The sequence below is a fragment of the Hydractinia symbiolongicarpus genome, chromosome 12, assembly GCF_029227915.1.
Source record: "Hydractinia symbiolongicarpus strain clone_291-10 chromosome 12, HSymV2.1, whole genome shotgun sequence".
Lineage (NCBI taxonomy): Eukaryota > Metazoa > Cnidaria > Hydrozoa > Anthoathecata > Hydractiniidae > Hydractinia > Hydractinia symbiolongicarpus.
Genome location: NC_079886.1, coordinates 17,512,120 through 17,531,598, shown reverse-complemented (window position 1 = coordinate 17,531,598; position 19,479 = coordinate 17,512,120). Strand labels below are relative to the sequence as shown.

General features: G+C 37.7%; 2 protein-coding genes across 2 annotated transcripts; both read right to left on the bottom strand.

Annotated features, from left to right (window-relative positions):
• Positions 1-6,872: 6,872 nt before the first annotated feature.
• On the bottom strand, positions 6,873-7,472 carry LOC130621329 (uncharacterized). The gene has a single exon (XM_057436625.1). It carries the CDS (start codon positions 7,470-7,472, stop codon positions 6,873-6,875), a length of 600 nt encoding a protein of 199 aa, XP_057292608.1.
• Positions 7,473-17,436: 9,964 nt separating this feature from the next.
• LOC130622341 (uncharacterized) lies at positions 17,437-18,732 on the bottom strand. The gene is made up of 2 exons (XM_057437799.1): positions 18,556-18,732; positions 17,437-18,336 (listed from the first exon to the last, which is right to left on the bottom strand). Exons 1-2 carry the CDS (start codon positions 18,576-18,578, stop codon positions 17,583-17,585), a joined length of 777 nt encoding a protein of 258 aa, XP_057293782.1. The 5' UTR covers positions 18,579-18,732; the 3' UTR covers positions 17,437-17,582.
• Between the last annotated feature and the right edge of the window lie 747 nt (positions 18,733-19,479).

Below are 19,479 nucleotides of genomic sequence, written 5' to 3'. Positions count from 1 at the left end.
GACGTCACAGAAAATGTGCTGACGCAAGCAAAAATTTATTACTGCCATTCTGTTCCTTTTATGACGTAGTATAAATGTGCCAAGTTTGATTTAATTTGAACCTATGACAAGTTATTTCGCCCGGTCATAGTATATTCGAAAACACCCGGACCGAATAGGGTTAAGTTTTCACATTTTGATACCTTGGTCTTTCATTTAAATTTAGCTGCAAATAAGACATGTGATATTGCAAAGCTGTTTACAAAATCTAATCTACTTGAAAATACTGCTGAAATAGAAGGAGGAAAAGCCTACAGTTATTCGTTACAAAATAAAAACCGGAACAATGCAAATATAAATGTATTATTGTGATCATATGGACATCGGGACACAATTTGGTGTTTTGGATAATAACAACAACACCGGTAGAATCCAAAAAAGAACGATTTCTTCAAGCAGTAACTTAAGAATGTTGATAAAAAATCACTACCGCGTTGCTTACAGGAAGTCTTCTAAAAAGTTTATCACTATGGTGTGCTATGAAAGGAAGAGGTATAGCCATTCATCAGAAATGTTAAAAGAAGTTCAAGAAAGAGGTATTCGGGGTTTGAAATCAACCCTTCCGACAAAGAAGAAAGTCCTAGCTTTGTTAAATGAACTGAAAAAATAGAGAATACCGTAGCAGTAAAAGAAGGTCAATTAATTGATATTATGAACATAAGAATCGAGTCATGCCAGAACCTGATCTTAATGAATGTCACAATAGTCATACGCCATCCTGTTATAGGAAATAAAGCACGTCATTTCATGATACTGCTACATTTACTCATGTGTATGGTTGGGTTGGAGGGTCATCTTTACAGCCAGAGCATTTTACGCTAATCAATTTTGATTGAAAAAAAATTTCTCTAGAAGAAAAACTATTTTCTGGCACATTTATTGTTAATGAAAAGAAAATATCGACACCTGTGACAACAGGTGGAACAGTTGGATTTCCTGGTTATGCTACAATCACTGTATCAGATGATGACGATGTTGTTCCATCGACTGTTTCTAAAAAAGAATAATGACAATGATAATCTTGTTGAAAATAGGAATCTTTAGTCACTTTGTATTTTAATACTTCCAGAGATTATGTTTACTAAAAGTTATTTACAACAAGTGTGGAACTATTTCACATAAAGTTAAAGATTTAGCGTCGAGGAAGCTGATTGCGATGGTGTTATAAAGGATCGTTATGCTCAGTTTTATAAAAAACTTTATGAGAAAATGGACGATGTAATGGAAAAATTACCACTTGATGACTGTTTTGATGACGAGGGAATTAATTGGAAGTACTGTAAACCATGATTTCATTCAAAATGCTATTTTCCCTTTGCAACTGTGTAAAAGCACTGTAAGAAACTTTTGTTTGATCATGTTGATAAACAACAATTACTATTGATCCTTTCTAAATTTTCTCACACTGTATGAGACAGGAACAATATTGCGATTTTCCAAAGAAGAAGAAACAACTGATCAAGCTTTTGTCAACATTCTTTACAGTTAATGTTTTCAATAATCGAATACCAAATTATTGGCATTATGTTTGAAAGCTGCGAACACTGCTTTGGTAAACAGACCATAAAAGGCATGGGATCAGTTTGGCAGAAATTGAGTAAAAGTATGATTGACTCACCTTATTCAACTTATAATCTAACTGCAGAATCACTAATTAAACAGATTTTGTATTCGTTTTAAGCGTTTTAATGTTATAGGTGAAAGATTTTATCTTTAGAAAAGAAACGTCTGGTAGAGAATTCGCAACAACATGCTGGTTCATGAATGTTTTACGCACTAACACAATAGGTCAACATGCTGTAATGAATGCTTATAGTGAGTTTTCCCACAAGGGGTTTGACGGAAAAAAGCAGCTATCACAATGGTTAAAATGTAGTCGATATTTAGACACAAGCTCATAATTGGTGTGTTATATTTGAGATGATCTAATTCTTCAAGGTCAAAACAGTAACAACGGAAAAAATAGGAACAGATGAGGAAAAAAGTGGATGGATTTCTAACAAGTTATAATTTTCGTTTTTAGGCATTTTTAACTTTTTAATAGTAACATTTTAATAATCATTTAGATATGCTGTGACATATACAGACAGTTTGAATTGTAATATAACAAACTAGCAAGCTCTAATGATGGAATTAGTCTACTGACTCTTTTGTTTTTAAATTGTACAGGTTACACCCTGAGAGATCTACATTTAGTGATCCCCCTTTTTACAAGGATAGCCAGCAGCATGAAGGTAATTGAACTAAAGACCCTCTATAGACATTATCTTACAAACACCTACTGACAGTTACACAGTACTATACAACATAAAAAAATAATAAATATAAATTTATAAATACAAGCACACAACCACCCGTGCGCCAGGACTTAGAAACCTGGCAGTAGCTTCCCACATTTGTTACAGGATCCCAACACTCAGCCTTACACAGGTGATTGATGCTTCGGACAAGTTACTAGGGTAAAATGCGTAACGTCAGAAAGAAATGTAACACAAAAGGCATTTCTAAAATAAAAGTTTATCTATGTTTAAAAAATTGCTACAGGAGAATGCAATTACTGTCGATTTCAATCTGCTCGCACAAGACATCTATAAGAAAGACTTAAGCACAGCATGAACAGGTTGGTCCTAATACTAAATGTAAATGTTATGAAAGTTTTTTTAAAGATGAGTTCGAATGTGACGTCTACAAAGAATTGTAAAAAAAAGTCCGTTAATAAAATTTATATATATTGATCTTATATATTAATTCTCTTGCGTGAGTAAAATTGTGAGTCCACGCCACGTAACTCACGGGTCACTTTCTTATGACGTGGCCGTACGCTAAAATTTACTAAAAAATAAGTAAGCCGCAAAATGAGAAAATAGGGGGTCCAGTTGTCATTTATGCTACAGCCCCGTTCTAGGTTGTTATGGTTGAAATAATTTAATTTTACCCCCGGTTTACCATGTGCGCACCGTATCTCATGGAAACAAGTTGTTTATCAACTGAAAAAAAAACCGAAGCGAAGAAGGTTGTCTGTTTTTCAAGTTAATCCTGAAAAAGGTTACTTCCAACAAAGCATGCCAATGTTTACTGATCAAAAGGTTAGCTTCAAGCTTACATTTTTCTATATTTTATATTTTTGTGTTCTGGGACCCAGGTTGTATCGCATTTGAATATGACTGTAATTTGAATCTAAAATGTAAAAAACAAACTGTTGTTGTTGAACGAAGTTAATAATGTTGTTGTCAGGAATATTTTTTAAAACGAAGAAAAACGTACGATGAAATGCATCAGACAATTGTAGCTATACATTTTCAATTCGTTCTCTCTGGGATGAAGCAAAATTTAGTAATCGAAAAAAAAACTGATTGCACTTTCATTCAGGCTAGCTAGCTTGAGACCTACTGAGAAAGCAAAAGAATAGCAGGTATGTTGTTTATATTACTTGATAGAGAAATGAATTTGGGTGTATAACGATTTTTGGGCCGTTTCTTTCAGAGCAAATTTTTTCTAAATTATTGCGTTTGTTGTTGTGTTTTGAGCCGAGAAATATTTTCTTTGAGCACTTATTTTGTAAGAATATACTCTGAAAAATGGGTGAGAAGTTTAGAATATCCTCCGAATATGTTAAGCTTGATAGTTTGAATATGAACATTTGTATGACGCACAAAATTGCTTAGAAGTTTAATTTTTTCATTGATTATATCAAACGAACTTAACTTTTGTGTGTCCTAGCACTGGACCGTTACATGTAGTAGAATTGCCATTAGCTAGCTATAGTAACTTATAGCATGCTTTATTTTATTAAGGCGTTATATATTTTCAGACCATAGTCATGTTAAGAACATATTGAGAACTACTCGTTAGCCCGTGGAAAAATCCACGGGTTCGCCCGTCGTTTAAATTTACTCGTGACAACAAATGGGATAAAAATATATTTGATATTCGTGTTTCCGTAACATCATTTTCTAACTCGGCGGGGGGTCCGCGCAGAGACAGACAGACGACGGCTATTATTATAGAGATAGTCGTTAGCCCGTGGAAAAATCCATGGATAAAAATATATCGCATTTGATATTCATGTTTCTGTAACATGATTTTCTAACTCAGCGGGGGTCCGCGCAGAGACAGACAGAAGACGGCTATTATTATAGAGACTAGTCGTTGCCCGTGGAAAAATCCACGGGTTCGCCCGTCCTTTATATTTACCCGTCGCAACAACGTGGATAAAAATATATCGCATTTGATATTCGTGTTTCCGTAACAGTATTTTCAAACTCAGCGGGGGGTCCACGCAGAGACAGACAGACGACGGCTATTATTATAGAGACTAGCCGGGAGACCCGGCGTCGAAACGCCGGGTTAAGCCACAAGTAAAGGTGTGATCCGGCATTGAACATTCTGTGGAGCGCTTAATAAGAGCCGTAAACTGTCCCACACGATCAGGTGGAGCGCTTTAGTACAGGTTTACAGTATGTCGTTAATCATTTGAAGCGCATACACCATTATAGTGTGTGACTGTAACATATTTTTCAAAAAATAACTTTCCCGCAACGATAACTGATATAAAAACAGAGTTTACAAAGTGTTGTTACTTCATCATAGCAAAAACAATCGTCAATTTTATTTCATTTTGCGGAATAACTTTTTGCGCAAGTTAAAAAATTAATCGTGACACTGAGCTGAACGCTTAGTACAGTTAAACCGTGTTGCACAGGCGTAAATCAAGTTAAGCGCATACACCATTATAGTGTGCGACTCTAACATATTTTTTTAAATTACTTTCCCGCAACAATAGCTGATATGAAAACAGAGTTTACAAACCGTTGTTACCCTGTCATAGCAAAAACAATCGGTCAATATTATTTTATTTTGTGGAATAAGTCTTTTTAAAAGTTAAAAAATTAATCGTGACACTGGGCTGAGCACTTAGTACAGTTAAACCGTGTTGTACAGCGTATAGGAATAATACCCTTTTGAAAAAAACTTTCTCGCAGACACAGGGCTGAGCGGTTAGTCCAGGCGTGATTCCCAAGAAAGTTTAAAAATTAATTGTCACAGTGGTGGGCTGACCTTAGTATATACAGGTAAACGGTGTTGCACATGCCCATAGGCGTAACAGGCTTTTACAAAAAACAGTCTGTTTTTAACACTGGGCTAACCGCTTAGTACAGTTAAACACAGTTGAACAGGCGCATAAGGCATATTACCCTTTTCCAAAAATGTTCATTGCAACTTCGGTTTAAATAAAAACACAGGGAACAGCCTGTCGTTACTCGTCCAGCCAAAACAATCGCTCAGCCATTTCATTTGCAGAAAAAGTTTGCAGAAAAATAATAAAATATGTAGCTATACCTAGCTAGCTAACTGCATTTAGCATAAAAATTATATATTGCTTAAGAATATTGTTGTAGCCAAACTGCATTTTTATACTTTCACTTTTTAAGGAGCTAGCTAAATAGCCACAGCATCAACAAAAAAATAAATGTTGGCTAGGATAAAAAGCTCTTATACCAAACAGAATAGCAATAAGTGAGGCTCTAGCTAGCTAGTAGCTATAGCTAGCTAATCTTCGTTCCTAGCCAAACATCCTAAAACTGGTGCGTTTAAGATCTGTACGTGGCTAAAAAACGTGACAATATATTTATCGTAACATTGAAAACAAACAGAAAACAAATATTACAAATATATAAGACTTTTAGAAGATAAAAAAGTCAAACAGGCCTACAAACCTCACACACTGACCACAAACACGACCATTATCAAAATGGCCTTCGTTCCGCGAAGATCTTGGATTCTTTCTGGTCGCGAAAATCTTGGTTTTTTTTTAAAGAATCAGGCGTTGTGAATGGTATTCCACGCGCGAGCGGTCAAAACAAAGTCGGTAAAAATATATCGCATTTGGTATCGGCGCGTAATTTACAAAATTTCGTGTTTCCGTTACGGGACGCGGCTTTCGCGGACACACAGACAGACGGAATACGGCTATTATTAAAGAGATAATGAGGATAGCATTTGTCAAAAAAGTTAAGAACATCGAGGCTGAAACTAAAATAGCATAGTTTGCTGTTAAGTTCCTTCCAAACGTCACATTGTGTCACAGCTCTGTCATTGCAGTGAAGCCACTGGTCTGTCTTTTGGTCTTGAAAAATGGCTGTATAGTGCCCATTATTAAGAGAACCAGAGTGGTTTATAAGCGCTCTGATCTTAAAGTGCTTACGGCTTCTTACCTTAGGGTCGATGGTAAGAGAAAGGGATAAGAAGTATGGGAAACAAGAAACTGGTGACACTTGTTTTGAGATATGACCATTTGACATGATGAAACGTCTTAACTGCACTATAAGGTGTGAACCACTGTTCACAATTTCCGTCTCTCGTGTTGCTGTTTAATGGGAATTAATCAGAGGGCAAAACCACTTATCATTCCCTGTCAAAACCTCAGGTTGTAAGAAGAGGTTCAATAACTCTTGAATTGTGGGTCTTGGTTGCAATTCAAGAAATAGAGACATTTCATCAGTAGAGTGCGATTGGAAACATGTGTCACAAGTGATTGTAGTTCTAGTACAAACTGGAACATGGTGGTAGTAAAAAGCGCATCTGTAGCAAGTACACTTAGCAAGTAACCTAGGATCTAAGGCACATCATGCTGTGTGAAAATATCAAAATTTCCTTTTAATTTACTTATAGTATTTTTAGGGCTGCAATGAAAGCGGATGGATCAACTGGGACAATTGGTGGAAAACATTCGAGCAAGCTGAAGCAAGAGGTGACAAGGAAGAAGATTTCCTGCCGAGAGGGATACATGGAATTGCGGTAGGGAGTTTAAACATTGCAGAATAGAATTATTTTTATTCCACTGTTTGAAGCATTAACTCTTTTGTTGACCCTGGTGATGTCATTTTCCTGTCAGTTATGTGGACTGGCGATTTGCTTTTGGCAAATTTGAAAGGTGACTTGCTTTCAGGGAAACTGTCTGTTGTTGTAGTACGCGTTTCCCAAGGTTTTGAATCTCTGGCCAACCAAATATGGAAGGAACATTTCATTGCAATAAAACCAAGTAATTTTAGAGTGCAACGAATTAACTTGGGTGGAAAACCTAGACGACGTAAACAAGTACGCACAGAATCTGAACAGTACACACGAGCGCCAATTTCAACTGCGAAGAAGTGAACTGCCCAACCATTAACTTGTATTGTCCGCAATAACAGAGAGTATTTATCAGTTTTCGTGTCATGCCATTTCTCCATATTTTCTTCACAAGGACATGTCAACTCTATAACTATCACTGCATTTGTCATACGAGAAAGTAACACAATATCAGGCCTAAGTTGAGTAACAACTACATCAGGTGGTATTATTAATGTTGTATCAAGATCACACATAACTGTCCAATCTGAAGCCGAATGGAGAATGCCTATTGGAGGAGGTTTTTTCTTTGGGAAACCCATTTTTCGAAGAAATGGCAACCGAGCGAGAGCAATATCCACGTGGACCCACTTTGATTACGAACAGATTTACCTGCCATCCATTATGCTTGATGATATTTACCAAAGGGATGTACCTAGAGAGCGTTTTGGATTGTCAGGTTTCCATGTTTTCCTCACAAGGGCAAGTAAACTTAGTTAAAATAACACGTTTGCTGTTGTTGGAGCACAGGACAAGATCTGGTCTCAGCGATGTTATGGCAAAATGTTCAGGAAAAATGAGTTCACAATTTATATCTGAAGGAAGTAACCAGTTAGTGACAAGATGCAAAAGGCGTACCAATTTTTATTTTTGCTAGAAGAGTGACTACCTGCTTTAACAATTTCTTTTGTTATTTAGTTGCTTTACAGGAGAGAAAATAGATTTAGAAAACGTGGTGATCAACTGTGAAAGTTCGCGCATGTCGGAGACGTGACGAAAAAAGGAATCTGCCCGGCGTTAGAGCTGTTTTGCAGGTCCCTAAAATGTGAGCTGTAGTGCGACTTGTTTTCCACACAAGAACCAGAAAGATTCGGTACTTATACAGCAACGCCTTAAATTACTTAGAAGGAAGAACATCGTAGGTTAGGCTTAGAGACAGACCAAAAACAGGTTTTGATAGCATGGCAAGCAAAGATTTCCAGGAGAAGTCGTTTTTTAGTTGTCCCATCTGGTTCAACTTCCTTGTACCTGCAGTTGCAAAGCTCTGCTCATATCCTTTTCTCCATCAATTTCTGTTGCAGTCACTGATACAAATTCCCTGTAAGAATGAGGCTGTCTAAGAGAAGTTACCTTAGGTTTAGGATGGAGACCTAAATCGCCCTTACCGAGATGGGGTGAACTTATAATTTCTTTAATCTTCAATTCTGCTTTAGCAATTCTAACCGAATTGGATCTACCGTCCTTTAATGTTGGCACAGCAGTGACCTTAGTGGACTTGAGTATGGAAGTTAGACTTTCTATCGGTAGACAGCAAGGTGAACTGGAGGCATTAAAACACAAATTAGTGGTAGAATGGTGAAGATTAAGCAATTTCCTTATGGACATTGACACCTTTCGTTCAAGAGTGCTGACACAAGACATTGAGATTTCGTATATAAGCAGTTGCCACTGAATGTGCGGGATTAATAGATGTTGTAAAATCCACAGCTTCTGAGATCCTTTATAAAACGACTTGTCAATGATAAAGACTCCTGCGGATAAGTTCTCATCAAGTTCGTTAATAGCCTTCCTATCAGAGATAGAACCATCCATAATACGGCCTAGAAATCGCGCAGGCATGGGATGGATAGAAGGAATGTAGGAAGAGATATCTAAGGGGTCGGCAGGCTTTTGGACAGCAAAAGTACTTGAATTGAGGGACTTTTCTTTTTATGGTCACGATGATGCTGCGTGATTCGTTGGCACGAAAATTCACGCCAGCCCATTTTAGTGCTGCAGTACGCCTGGACAGAAGCGTTTGCGTACCAGACACCGATGAAGACATCAGGTTGATATCGCCCATAAAGGCTCTAATCAAGGGGAGTGACACTTGATGTGATAAACGTAGGAGTTGAAGCCAATACTCAAGAATAATATTGATGCCTGCAAGAGAAAGGATAATAGATAGCGCACAGCCCGCAAAAATTCCCCGTGAATGTTCATGCCAATTACTTAGTGCAAGCAGGTAGAATGACTTGCTTTAGATTCCGATGTAATAATTTCTGATAAAAGAAATCCAATGTGGTGGAACGTCAACGCGGTTTAGGGCAAAAAAGAAAAATTGCAAAGGAATTGAAGGATAAGCATTTAGTATATCTGGCCAGATGGTAGCTAGCATCTTTAAGTGCCGACCAATCATCGCCTTGTGTTCCCAGCAGCGTGGAACCTTTTCCATACAACCCTTTTGGACAGTTGTATTGATAAATTTGTTATTGGTTATTATGACTTTCCAATCGCCCTAATACAAGGCTGAAGAGAAGCTTACCTTCGACATTTTATAATTATGACCACAAAGAACACACAAAGAAACTGTTATGTTCTTTTGATTATTATTGCAATGCAAGGGTATCATATTCAAACCACTTCAAACACATTTGCCACTTAGATAATTATTCGAAATTAGCGTAATAAAACAAATATAACCGAATTAATAAGCTGTCTCGCTTACCTGAAAATCAACAAAATCATTTTAGTAGTTTTGAGGGTTTCGGTTATTGGAATTCAGTACTACAGTGAATGAACATGCACAGGACAAAAGACAAATTTGCGTTGCCTGTCGCACAGGGCAAGGCTCTAATTTTCACATCTTTGTCACAACTGTGAGGATTCGCTACTGACTACTTAACCCATTAGCCATTCATCCTATTGGCACGTACGGTAGATTAGGTCCGGAGTGGTAAAGAGAATAGGAGTAACTACATCGAAATGCAGATAAAACTAGACATTTAGGACGGAAAGTTTAATAAAAAAAGAGGTTTCTCTCCAAAGAATAAGAAGCTGCTAGAGAACTTCTTCATTCCCCCCTTTACAGGGATAATCGGAAAGCTAATGGAATTCGACTGTACTGAAACAAACACCTATGAATGTGGAAACATGAAGATTGGTGAAATTCACTCATGCTTGGGATCTGGTGCGGGCCCTTGAGTAAGCATCCCCTGCCTCCTGCAAGACACCAGCCACATTCATTGACACCATCCGCCAAAACCAATAACTTTTGTTAAACGTTGGAAAAAGAAGAGTCGACAACTACAATTCGTATCGTTGTTGCTTGTACCTACTGACACAGACCCCAGGGCTAAGAAAGGTAGACTTGGAACCCAGTCGTTAGAGAGGTTGTGACAAAGATTGCAAAGCAGCAAACCTGGAAACAGGAAAGCTTGAACACTGGAGAAATCGTATCGCAATTCTTGGGTTAAGTAAGAACCCGCCCCTTAGAAAGGTACACTTGAAATCCAGCAGCAAAATCGTATTCAAAACAGTTGTCAAAACTGGTCTTTTCCATTGTCACTAGTTTTACCTGGCAGTCATGAAACCGTTACAGTGAACAGGTAATGAATATGAGATAAAAGACAGCAAGCTCTGATGATGACCCTTTAAGTTTAAAATTGTCTGCAGATTCAAGGTAATTGAACTAAACAACCCTCTCTACACAACACCATACGTACAACTAACGGTCGCTATTTAAAAACAGACAACATAAAATGATGATAATGATTATGAGGTGACAAAACAGTTGGCTGTATTGATAATACTTGTCTAATGACAAACGGTAGTAAAATGTACAGGTCCAACCCTCTAAAGGTTTTTCATCTAAGCAACATCTCTCTTATTACAAGGATTTTTATTAAATAAACCATTAACCATAGCAGGACAACATTAGGAACACAACACAAACATTTATAAAAAAGTTAAACACAACAAGAAAAAAAAATTCAAACAGAATAAAATACGAACACATAAGATAAAATAAAAAAAACTTCTCGAAACTAAGGAAACGGATAAAATTTGAAATGATTCTTAAAGAATGGGAATAAATGTGATCAACTATCTGTGCGCCAGGACTTGTGAGACCAGCTGTAGCTTTTCACATATGTTACGGGTACCCAACACTCAGCCTTACATAGATAGTTGTTACGTTGGGCCAACCACAGGAGAGTACCAGCCTTTCCTAACCGGGGTAGTGTCCCAAAATGGTAGGTGAAAAGGACAGGCAGAGTGGATTGCAACCCTATAAGGCTACTTAAACAATGACTCAGGGCAGCAGAATCGTCCATCTTGTAGAGAAAACGAGAAACCTATGCCTCTCTCCTGAACTGGGGTAACAAGTGGAATTTTCAGCCCCTAAGACAAGACAAATTGGCAAGAACCCTTGCTAAGCTTCTTACAGGTTCCTAAGAGATTACAGTAAAGCTGATTAAACAGGACTTGTGACCCTCGCTGTAGCGTTAAGCGAGTTACGAAGCTACATTATTATTATTATCATTACTGCGAATATTTATACGGGATAAAGCCGCGGGTCCAGGGTTAGTCAGATAAGTTGCGTGACTAAGTGTAAATTTAATGAAAAATGTAAACGAGGCGAATGATGTCGTCTTCTGGGGATTACGATACGGGTGCAGCAAACAAAGCGCGTTAAAAAATCCGTTAAGAAAAGTCACTGTTCACAGTGGCTGTTGATGTCAAAGTTGTGACGTCGCTACCGTATAGACTGAGTGGGTTACAAATTATAACTTATAGATTTTGACTGATTCGTTACTAACTAATCAGTCACTCAGTTAGTCAAAAATCAAATAGCTATGGCCTGCAATCCTCGTCATTTCACTTTAGAAGCATGTGACGTCAAAATCGTGATGTAATTTTCATACTCTATGCGTAGTTCAACAATATGTGGACTGTAGCGGCGTAAAAAATTTAGGTTCCGTACTGCATGGTTACTTATAAACTATTAGGCTATAGTTTTAACTCCCATCCCTCAAGATCAGTCAAAGAGTCACACCTTTTGGCTGGCATTCGTTCGTACTAACATGGCCTGATTTAAAGTGTGCTAATGTTGTATCTTTTCGTGAAATGCAAAAAGAACTTTAAGAAAGTGTGTATTCTGGGACATTTTTGTTTTTTAGAGATATTTATTCCTTGGTTGGTAAAATTCAGGTGAAGATAACTAGCTAAATAACTTATTTTGAAGGTTTTCAGTATTAGCTACAAAAAGCTAGCTGCTTAGCTAGCTATAGCTAGCTGGCTATTTGCGTTTGTAATTCTTAATGTTCTTTCTCATGATGATGAAAAAGGTTTACAACACAGCAAGCTGCGCTGAAGTATGTTGTCTACAGGTACGGTGGATGTAAATAAAATTGGGATTAGGCTCCCAGAAGAAGGTGCTGAATACACTTTCTTGCTTATTACAAGCCTGAGTACTGTCCAACTTGGACCTCTGACTATTCTCTGAGAAAATCTTACAGAGAAAAAATAATCTTTCAATCACAAACAATACGACATAAGACAGAGCTAACAACATAAACGGACTGGTTACAGAACAAACATAAATAGAAAAGATGTATATCTCAAAAAAATATAATATAAAAAAGAATTTAATAAAAATCGTCCTGTGCGCCAGAACTTATGACTCTGGCTGTAGCTTTCCACATGTGTTACAGGGTCTCAACACTCAGCCTTACACAGGAGGTTGTCATGACAGGACCAACCTGTACATATTTTTACTAAGTACAGCAGGGTTGTCAAGCCCGAAGACCAAGTTAGTAAACTTGGGCACCTTACTGAACTAGGGTAATAAGACATTGAGGTTTCAGTTGAGATTTTATCTGCAGCAATCGGGGAAAATGAGTGCGTCCAAAACCACAAACAAAAACTCTGCTACATCTTGCTGATTATTAAATTGGAAGTCCACTTTCCCATCAGAGTGGATTTGACGTTCAAGGGCCCAGAGAAAATTCGAAGGGTCAACAGGTGACAATGATTGCTTTAGCTTCGCCATGTTAAGCGAAATAGACCTCGCAATAGGTGACAAATGAAACAATTCTGACCAACTTTGACACCAGTGTTGGAATGGTACTTAATACTAGCAAAATGGCGTTGGCGTGACAAGTGTTGCCTTTGCTTAACCCTATTCGGTCCGGGGTTTTTCGAACATACTATGACCGGGGGGGGGGGGGGGGGCGGATTCCGCCCCCCCTCAATAACTTTTCATAGGGTTGTTCAAATTGAATCAAACTTGGCACACTTATAGTACGTCATAAAAGGAACAAAATGGCGCCAAAAAAAATTTGCTTGCGTCAGCACATTTTCTGTGACGTCATCAAAAGCTTAAAAATTGTTAAAAATGCCGCTATCTGCTTAAAATATAATTACTTTTGTTCTAGAGCGAATTTTTACATTCTGTTTGAAGTTTCTGAAACCTAAATAAAAGTTATTTAACATATCTTCCGGTTTTTACATGGATCTGATAAAAAATTGCAAAAAATTGCCCGAAAATCCGTTTTTTTCTGATTTTTGGGTAAAATCCGACGAAATCGGGAAATCGGATTAGTCACGTGTTCAAATTAATCAAAATGATTCTTCTTAATGAAACAAAGTTGTGTTTCAAGTTTCAAGTTCTAAGGATAATCCTAACAGGAGTTATTATATTTTCTCCATTATAAGGATTTTATAGAGATTTTTAGGGGTAGTTTCGAGTAATGGCCAATATCAAAGCCTCTGAAAGGTATGGGACCTAAAAAATTTGCATGCAGGTGTCTAATAGATAAATGTTGAAACTCAGTAAGTATCATAGCCATATAACAAAGCAATCAGGAGTTATTAAAAAAAACCGTCAGGGGGGGGGGCGGAATCCGCCCCCCCCCCCCCGGACCGAATAGGGTTAAAAACCGATGCTTTTATAGACAATAATTGGTTGAGTGTCAATTTTATTTTGGCTAACCTTTTTAGAAGGCCCCTTTTGGTGAGATGAGACACCCTTGGTCTCCACACATTGGGCAAAGCCTGCTTTGAGTTGGGTAATTGAATTAAGGAGTCAGTTCACCAAACATTGGATTCACGTGCCAGTGAGATACAAAAAGAAGACTTCATACTGATTTTACCGAAATAATTTGCAGTGGAATAAGCAAGTTGGTTGCTGAAACTCATTCTTTTTAAACAGGCAGTGACGGTTCTTGCACAATATCCCCTTGCTCCTACTTCCACTGTGAAGAAATCAACTTGCCAGTCATTAACCATAATCAGATTCATTAAACAGGAAAACTTGACAACTTTGGTACAGTGCCAAGCATTCATGTTTTCCTCACATGGGCAAGTGAGTTCCACAGTAATAACACGCTCAAGGTCATTTGAATATAGCACAAGGTCCGGTTTAAGCTCAGAAATGGCAATATGGCTAGGAAACACATAGTTCGAGTGTGTGTCAGGAACGATCTTCCAATCTTTGATCAGGTGCAGTATACCTGACACTTTTGATTTTGTATGTGTATTTGACCCGGCTCTCAGAAAGGTTATTTTGTGACATTTTTTAGGAGGTTTAGAAGGAAGCTCAAAAATGAACTTCTTCAAAGTTTCTACCAAATGGGTAAGTACAAAATCGTGTCTAATGGTTTCCCTGGGAAAGAGCAGTTTCACAAAAATGTGAGCAGAAGTGCAAATTTCTTTGTGGCATAGAAAAAAAATGGTTCTGTATTTATTTTCCACCTCCTCAGGTTACGTGGTGAGGGTAGAACATCGTAAGTGCATTGCAATCAAAAGATAAGAGATTAGGATGAGTTGCTAGGATATTCTTCCATGAAAGATCAAACTTTACGTAGTTCTCCCATCTTGTCCATTGGCCCTGCACGTGAAGCTGCAGGCCTTAGATAGATAGTTTTCCTCGTCAATCTCAGCCTATGTTTTTGCGACTAACTTTCTGTACTTGTGAGTGGTTTTTGGTGGTACTACTTACACTTTACAATTGCCAAGACCGGTTCGTCCACGCTGTACAGAACCCCTTATGGTCTTGTACTTTAATTCACCCTCAGCTATGTCAACTGCATCGCCCACCTTCCAAGAACCTGTCTTTAAAGATGGATTGAGTGTTGACAGAATTGGATCTTTGGAGTGCCGCAAAAGTAGGTGACCACTAATCTTTGCAAATTTTAAAATAGAAGTGAGGCTCTTATTGGGTAAAGGGGAAGGAGAGAATTCAACATATAGGGAGATGTTTGTGATGGAACGGTGCAAGTTCAGCCATTTCCCTATGAACACTGAAACGTTTTGCTTTAGGGACCCAGCAACAGACATGGAAACCTCGTATATTAACAGTGGCCACTGAATTCGCCACATCAGAAGATGTTGCAAGATCCAAATTTTTTGAGCTCCAGTGTATAAGCACTTATTAATGACGCCAAGCCCTTCTATCAGCTTTTCCTCCAATTCCTAAAAAACGCACTGGCAAGGCATGAATAGATGGGATATACTGTGAGAAATCAATGTCGTTTGAGGGCTACTTACACTAAAAGGGATGATATTGATAGATCTTCCCTTGATGATCACAAAGCTACGGAATTTTTCAGCGCGAAATGTCATATTGCCCCAACTTAGAGTTGTGGTGCACCGGTTACCGAGAACTTGTAACAGACGAAGACATGATGTTTATGTCGCCCATCAAAGCCCTTATTAAAGGTAAGGATACTCTGTTAGAATTAGATGGTACAGGAGTTTTGGATTTGGGAATATATATTTCTTTGGCATGACGCCATTGAAGAAGGCACAACACAATTTTTTAAAGAACACTTAAATACATTAAACAAGAAGGATGAAATTTTCATACATTTTTTGTACACTTTGTAAGATATGCTATTTAGCCCAGGAGCTGAGGCATTCCTACACGTATATAAAACACTTGCAAAATCAGAAAATTTGAAAGATGTGGCTGAGAAAGCTTTCTTGATCTGCGGAGGTGGTGGAAGACTTGGAAGAAGGGGGGAGAGAAGAGTCGTGAAAACTATTAGATAAGCTAGATAATTTATGGTTGTCCAGAACAGACTGTTCAGCACAAAGACGAACATTTGATTTAGGGTTAAGCAGGAGCAAGAACTTAATAGGCTTATTTAGCAAGAAGACGCCAACGCTGTTTGAAACGCCGTTGTGATAAGATGCCGTTCCCTCCAAATGTTTAGCGAAAGTTTGATTTAGCAATTGCGCGGAAAAAAGTAAACAAATATGGCAGCTGTTCAAGGGCTTCGAGAGGTTCGTGAAGCTATTCTTCTTGCGTATGCTTTTGATGCGATCGACGACGAGGAATATTTCTTGTTAACAGAGTTAAATATGTCAAGAGAACTTTATCCTTACTGGAATTTTCCTACATTTGACATGAACTTATGGGATGATCAACGCTGTCTAACTGAACTGAGATTTCGCCAAACAGATTTGAGTGATTTGAAAAATGCCCTCCAATTACCAGATAAAATTGTGACTAGTCAAAGAACAGTTTGCTCAGGAATGGAGGGGTTATGCATCTTTCTCAAGCGCTTAGCATTCCCTTGCCGATATACAGATATGGTTGCTAGTTTTGGACGTAATCCTACCGAGTTATGCTTGATTTACAACACTGTATTAGACTTTGTTTATGAAAATCACAATCACAGATTAAACTCATGGAACCAAGCTTTCTTACAACCGGCCAAACTGCAACAATATTCAGACACGATATATCAGAAAGGTGCACCGCTGCTGAATTGTTTCGGTTTTGTTGATGGAACTGTCATAAGAATAGCCAGGCCCAAACAAAACCAAAGAGTGTGTTACAATGGTCATAAACGTGTGCACGCTCTGAAGTTTCAGAGTATTGCTTTGCCAAATGGACTTATTGCTAACTTCAAAGGGCCATTTGAAGGAAGACGACACGACAGCACCATGCTGCATCAATCAGGGACATTAGCAGAACTACAAGCCCATGCATGGTATAACGGTCAAGCACTTTGCATTTATGGGGACCCTGCTTATCCTCTGTCTGTGCATATACAAACACCACATCGAGCACCAAACATTACACCCGCTCAAAAAAATTACAACAAAGCCATGAGTGCAGTACGAGTGTCGGTAGAATGGTTGTTTGGCGATGTAAAAAATTTCTTTAAATTCGTGGATTACAAGAAGGATATGACACTTGGCCGAAGTCCAGTTGGCAAGACAGTGCTGGTTTGTGGTATATTGCATAATGCACGTACATGTTTGTATGGAAACATGACCTCCAGTTATTTCGAAGAGGAGCCACCGACTCTACAAGAATATTTTCAATGAATATACACAAGACTATGAACAAAATATATAAATATATTTAGCAAAAAATATCAGTTTCTAATATATACAGTATGTAGGTGTCTTTATAAAAACACAATAAATATATTTTAAAAAATATCAAAATTCTGAGAACAAAACTTATTTCTCTTTGAAATGTGATTCCTCACACTGTTTTTTTTTAAACCATACTTTCAAGTCTCATAAGACAAAAGGTTTTTTGTATAATAACATATACAATCTTGTAGAAAAAGTAGCTTTTGATGATTTGACTATCACAACAAAAAATAACAACAAAACATTTCAACGTTTAAAGTTCCAAGTGTGGCAAAAGTTCAATTTTTATCATTATTTTTATTTTGAGAAAACATAGTCATGAACATTTGGAATTGTTGTTGTTGTTGGTTTATGAGTTGTAAAATATTTCTCTGTTGATCTGCATGTTGTACTGCTTGTTGTTGGATGCTCGACTGAAAAGCTGTGAGCATATTTGTTGTCTGATCCATTTGGGATTTTTGTAGGTTAATTTTTTCACATCGCTTAGCTTCCTTCTGCTCCTGTAATTCTTTATCATGAGCCATCTTTTGCCGCAAAAAATCTATAGTTTCTGATGTTGAGCGTCTATTTCTTTTCGAGCTACTTGGTTCTTCATTTTCGTCACCATTTCTTTTCTTAGTTTCGCTCATTCTTTCCATGGCTGTCTGTCTAACCTCTAGTGCTTTCTGCTGCTCTAAATTTGCAGAGTTTTTCTTCTCTTCTACAGCAAGTTCGTGTTTCAGATCACATTCGTCACTCAGTTCTATTAAATCTTCCAATAAGGTATCAAACTCTGTTGGTGGGTCTCCACCAAGTCCCGAACCTCTTATTTCTTTATTATTTTTAGCCTTGTACTTTCGCATAAGATTAGTGAAGCGATCTCTTACCGATCTGGGATTCACTGCATATCCTTCCATTAAATTCAAAATTGCTGCAATGTTTTGCCAAACTTGGCCACGTTCCCTACTACCACACTTATGGGAGAAAATTCCACTGGCTGTCATTTGTCGCATCATCTCCATGTCTTTTTCTTCAGTCCATTGCATAACAGATCTAAAAACGAGAGTTTATATATTTTTTATTATTCTTTGAAGAAATTTGGTTGTTTTTTAGGTGCTACCAGAGCCTAGCCAGTAGAGGTGCACTTTGTTGTTTTCATTTTGAGTTTGTATTTACTTATGTTAATATCATATTTTATAGTAAAAATCATTGTATGTAAAGTTCTCAAGATACATGCATCGAAAATCAGTTATATTTTCATGATTTACCTACCTTTTCTTGCTTGTTGCTTCCATTTTCCAACCACGTTCTGTTCACGACGTCAAATGTTGTAAAATCAAGTTCCGAACGAAACAAGACGCGGTGAAAATGCTCGGGCCTAGTCCTTTCTCGGGTTTTCCTCTGAGAAATCCCGCGTTCGCGTCTTCTTGCTAAATAAGCCTAATATCTGGATAAGCAAGGTCAATGATTTAAATAAACAACTCTTCAAATGGCTAATAGGAAACAACGTTTTTTGAGTGGAAAGTCATGGTAAAAAATATCTTATTTTTACATCCAAACCATTAGGAGACTGTCTATACATCTCAACATCATTGTTGTTGGTAGGTAATAATTGAAGAAAGAAAATTACAAAGTGCACGCACAATGATGAACTCGACCAGTTGTTAAGTCTTAAAATTTAAATTCTAGAGGTTTTGCTCCTCTAAAGAATATGCTCATATAAAGGAACACAATTCTTCCTTTTTCCAAGGTGGTAATTGGCACAAAAATTGAACAAACACACAGACAAACAGAGTAGGACAGGACTTCTGTAAAGGGGACAAGGGTTTCAACTCATAATCCTGAACCAAGGTACCCAAAATGTCTAGCTGAGTCACCTCAAAAGAAGTCTGCGAACAGTATTCAGCAGGAACTAAACATTTCTTGCATCCATAACTTTTCATCTGTCCTACTCTGTACAATCTTGTGTAACTGGACACAAACATAAGACCAGTGCAGTCAAACCCCCCTGCTGAGATAACTTTTTTTTTTTCCTTTTTGACTGGGGTAATAAGTGGTGTTGTCACTCTCCAAAGATAGGACCTAGTACAGTCAAACCCCCTTGCTGGCGTAATTTCTTTTGTTTTTCGCTTTTATTTTGACTGAGGTAATAAGTGGAGTCTAAAAAACTAAAAAAAGACTAAAAAAAAAAAAATA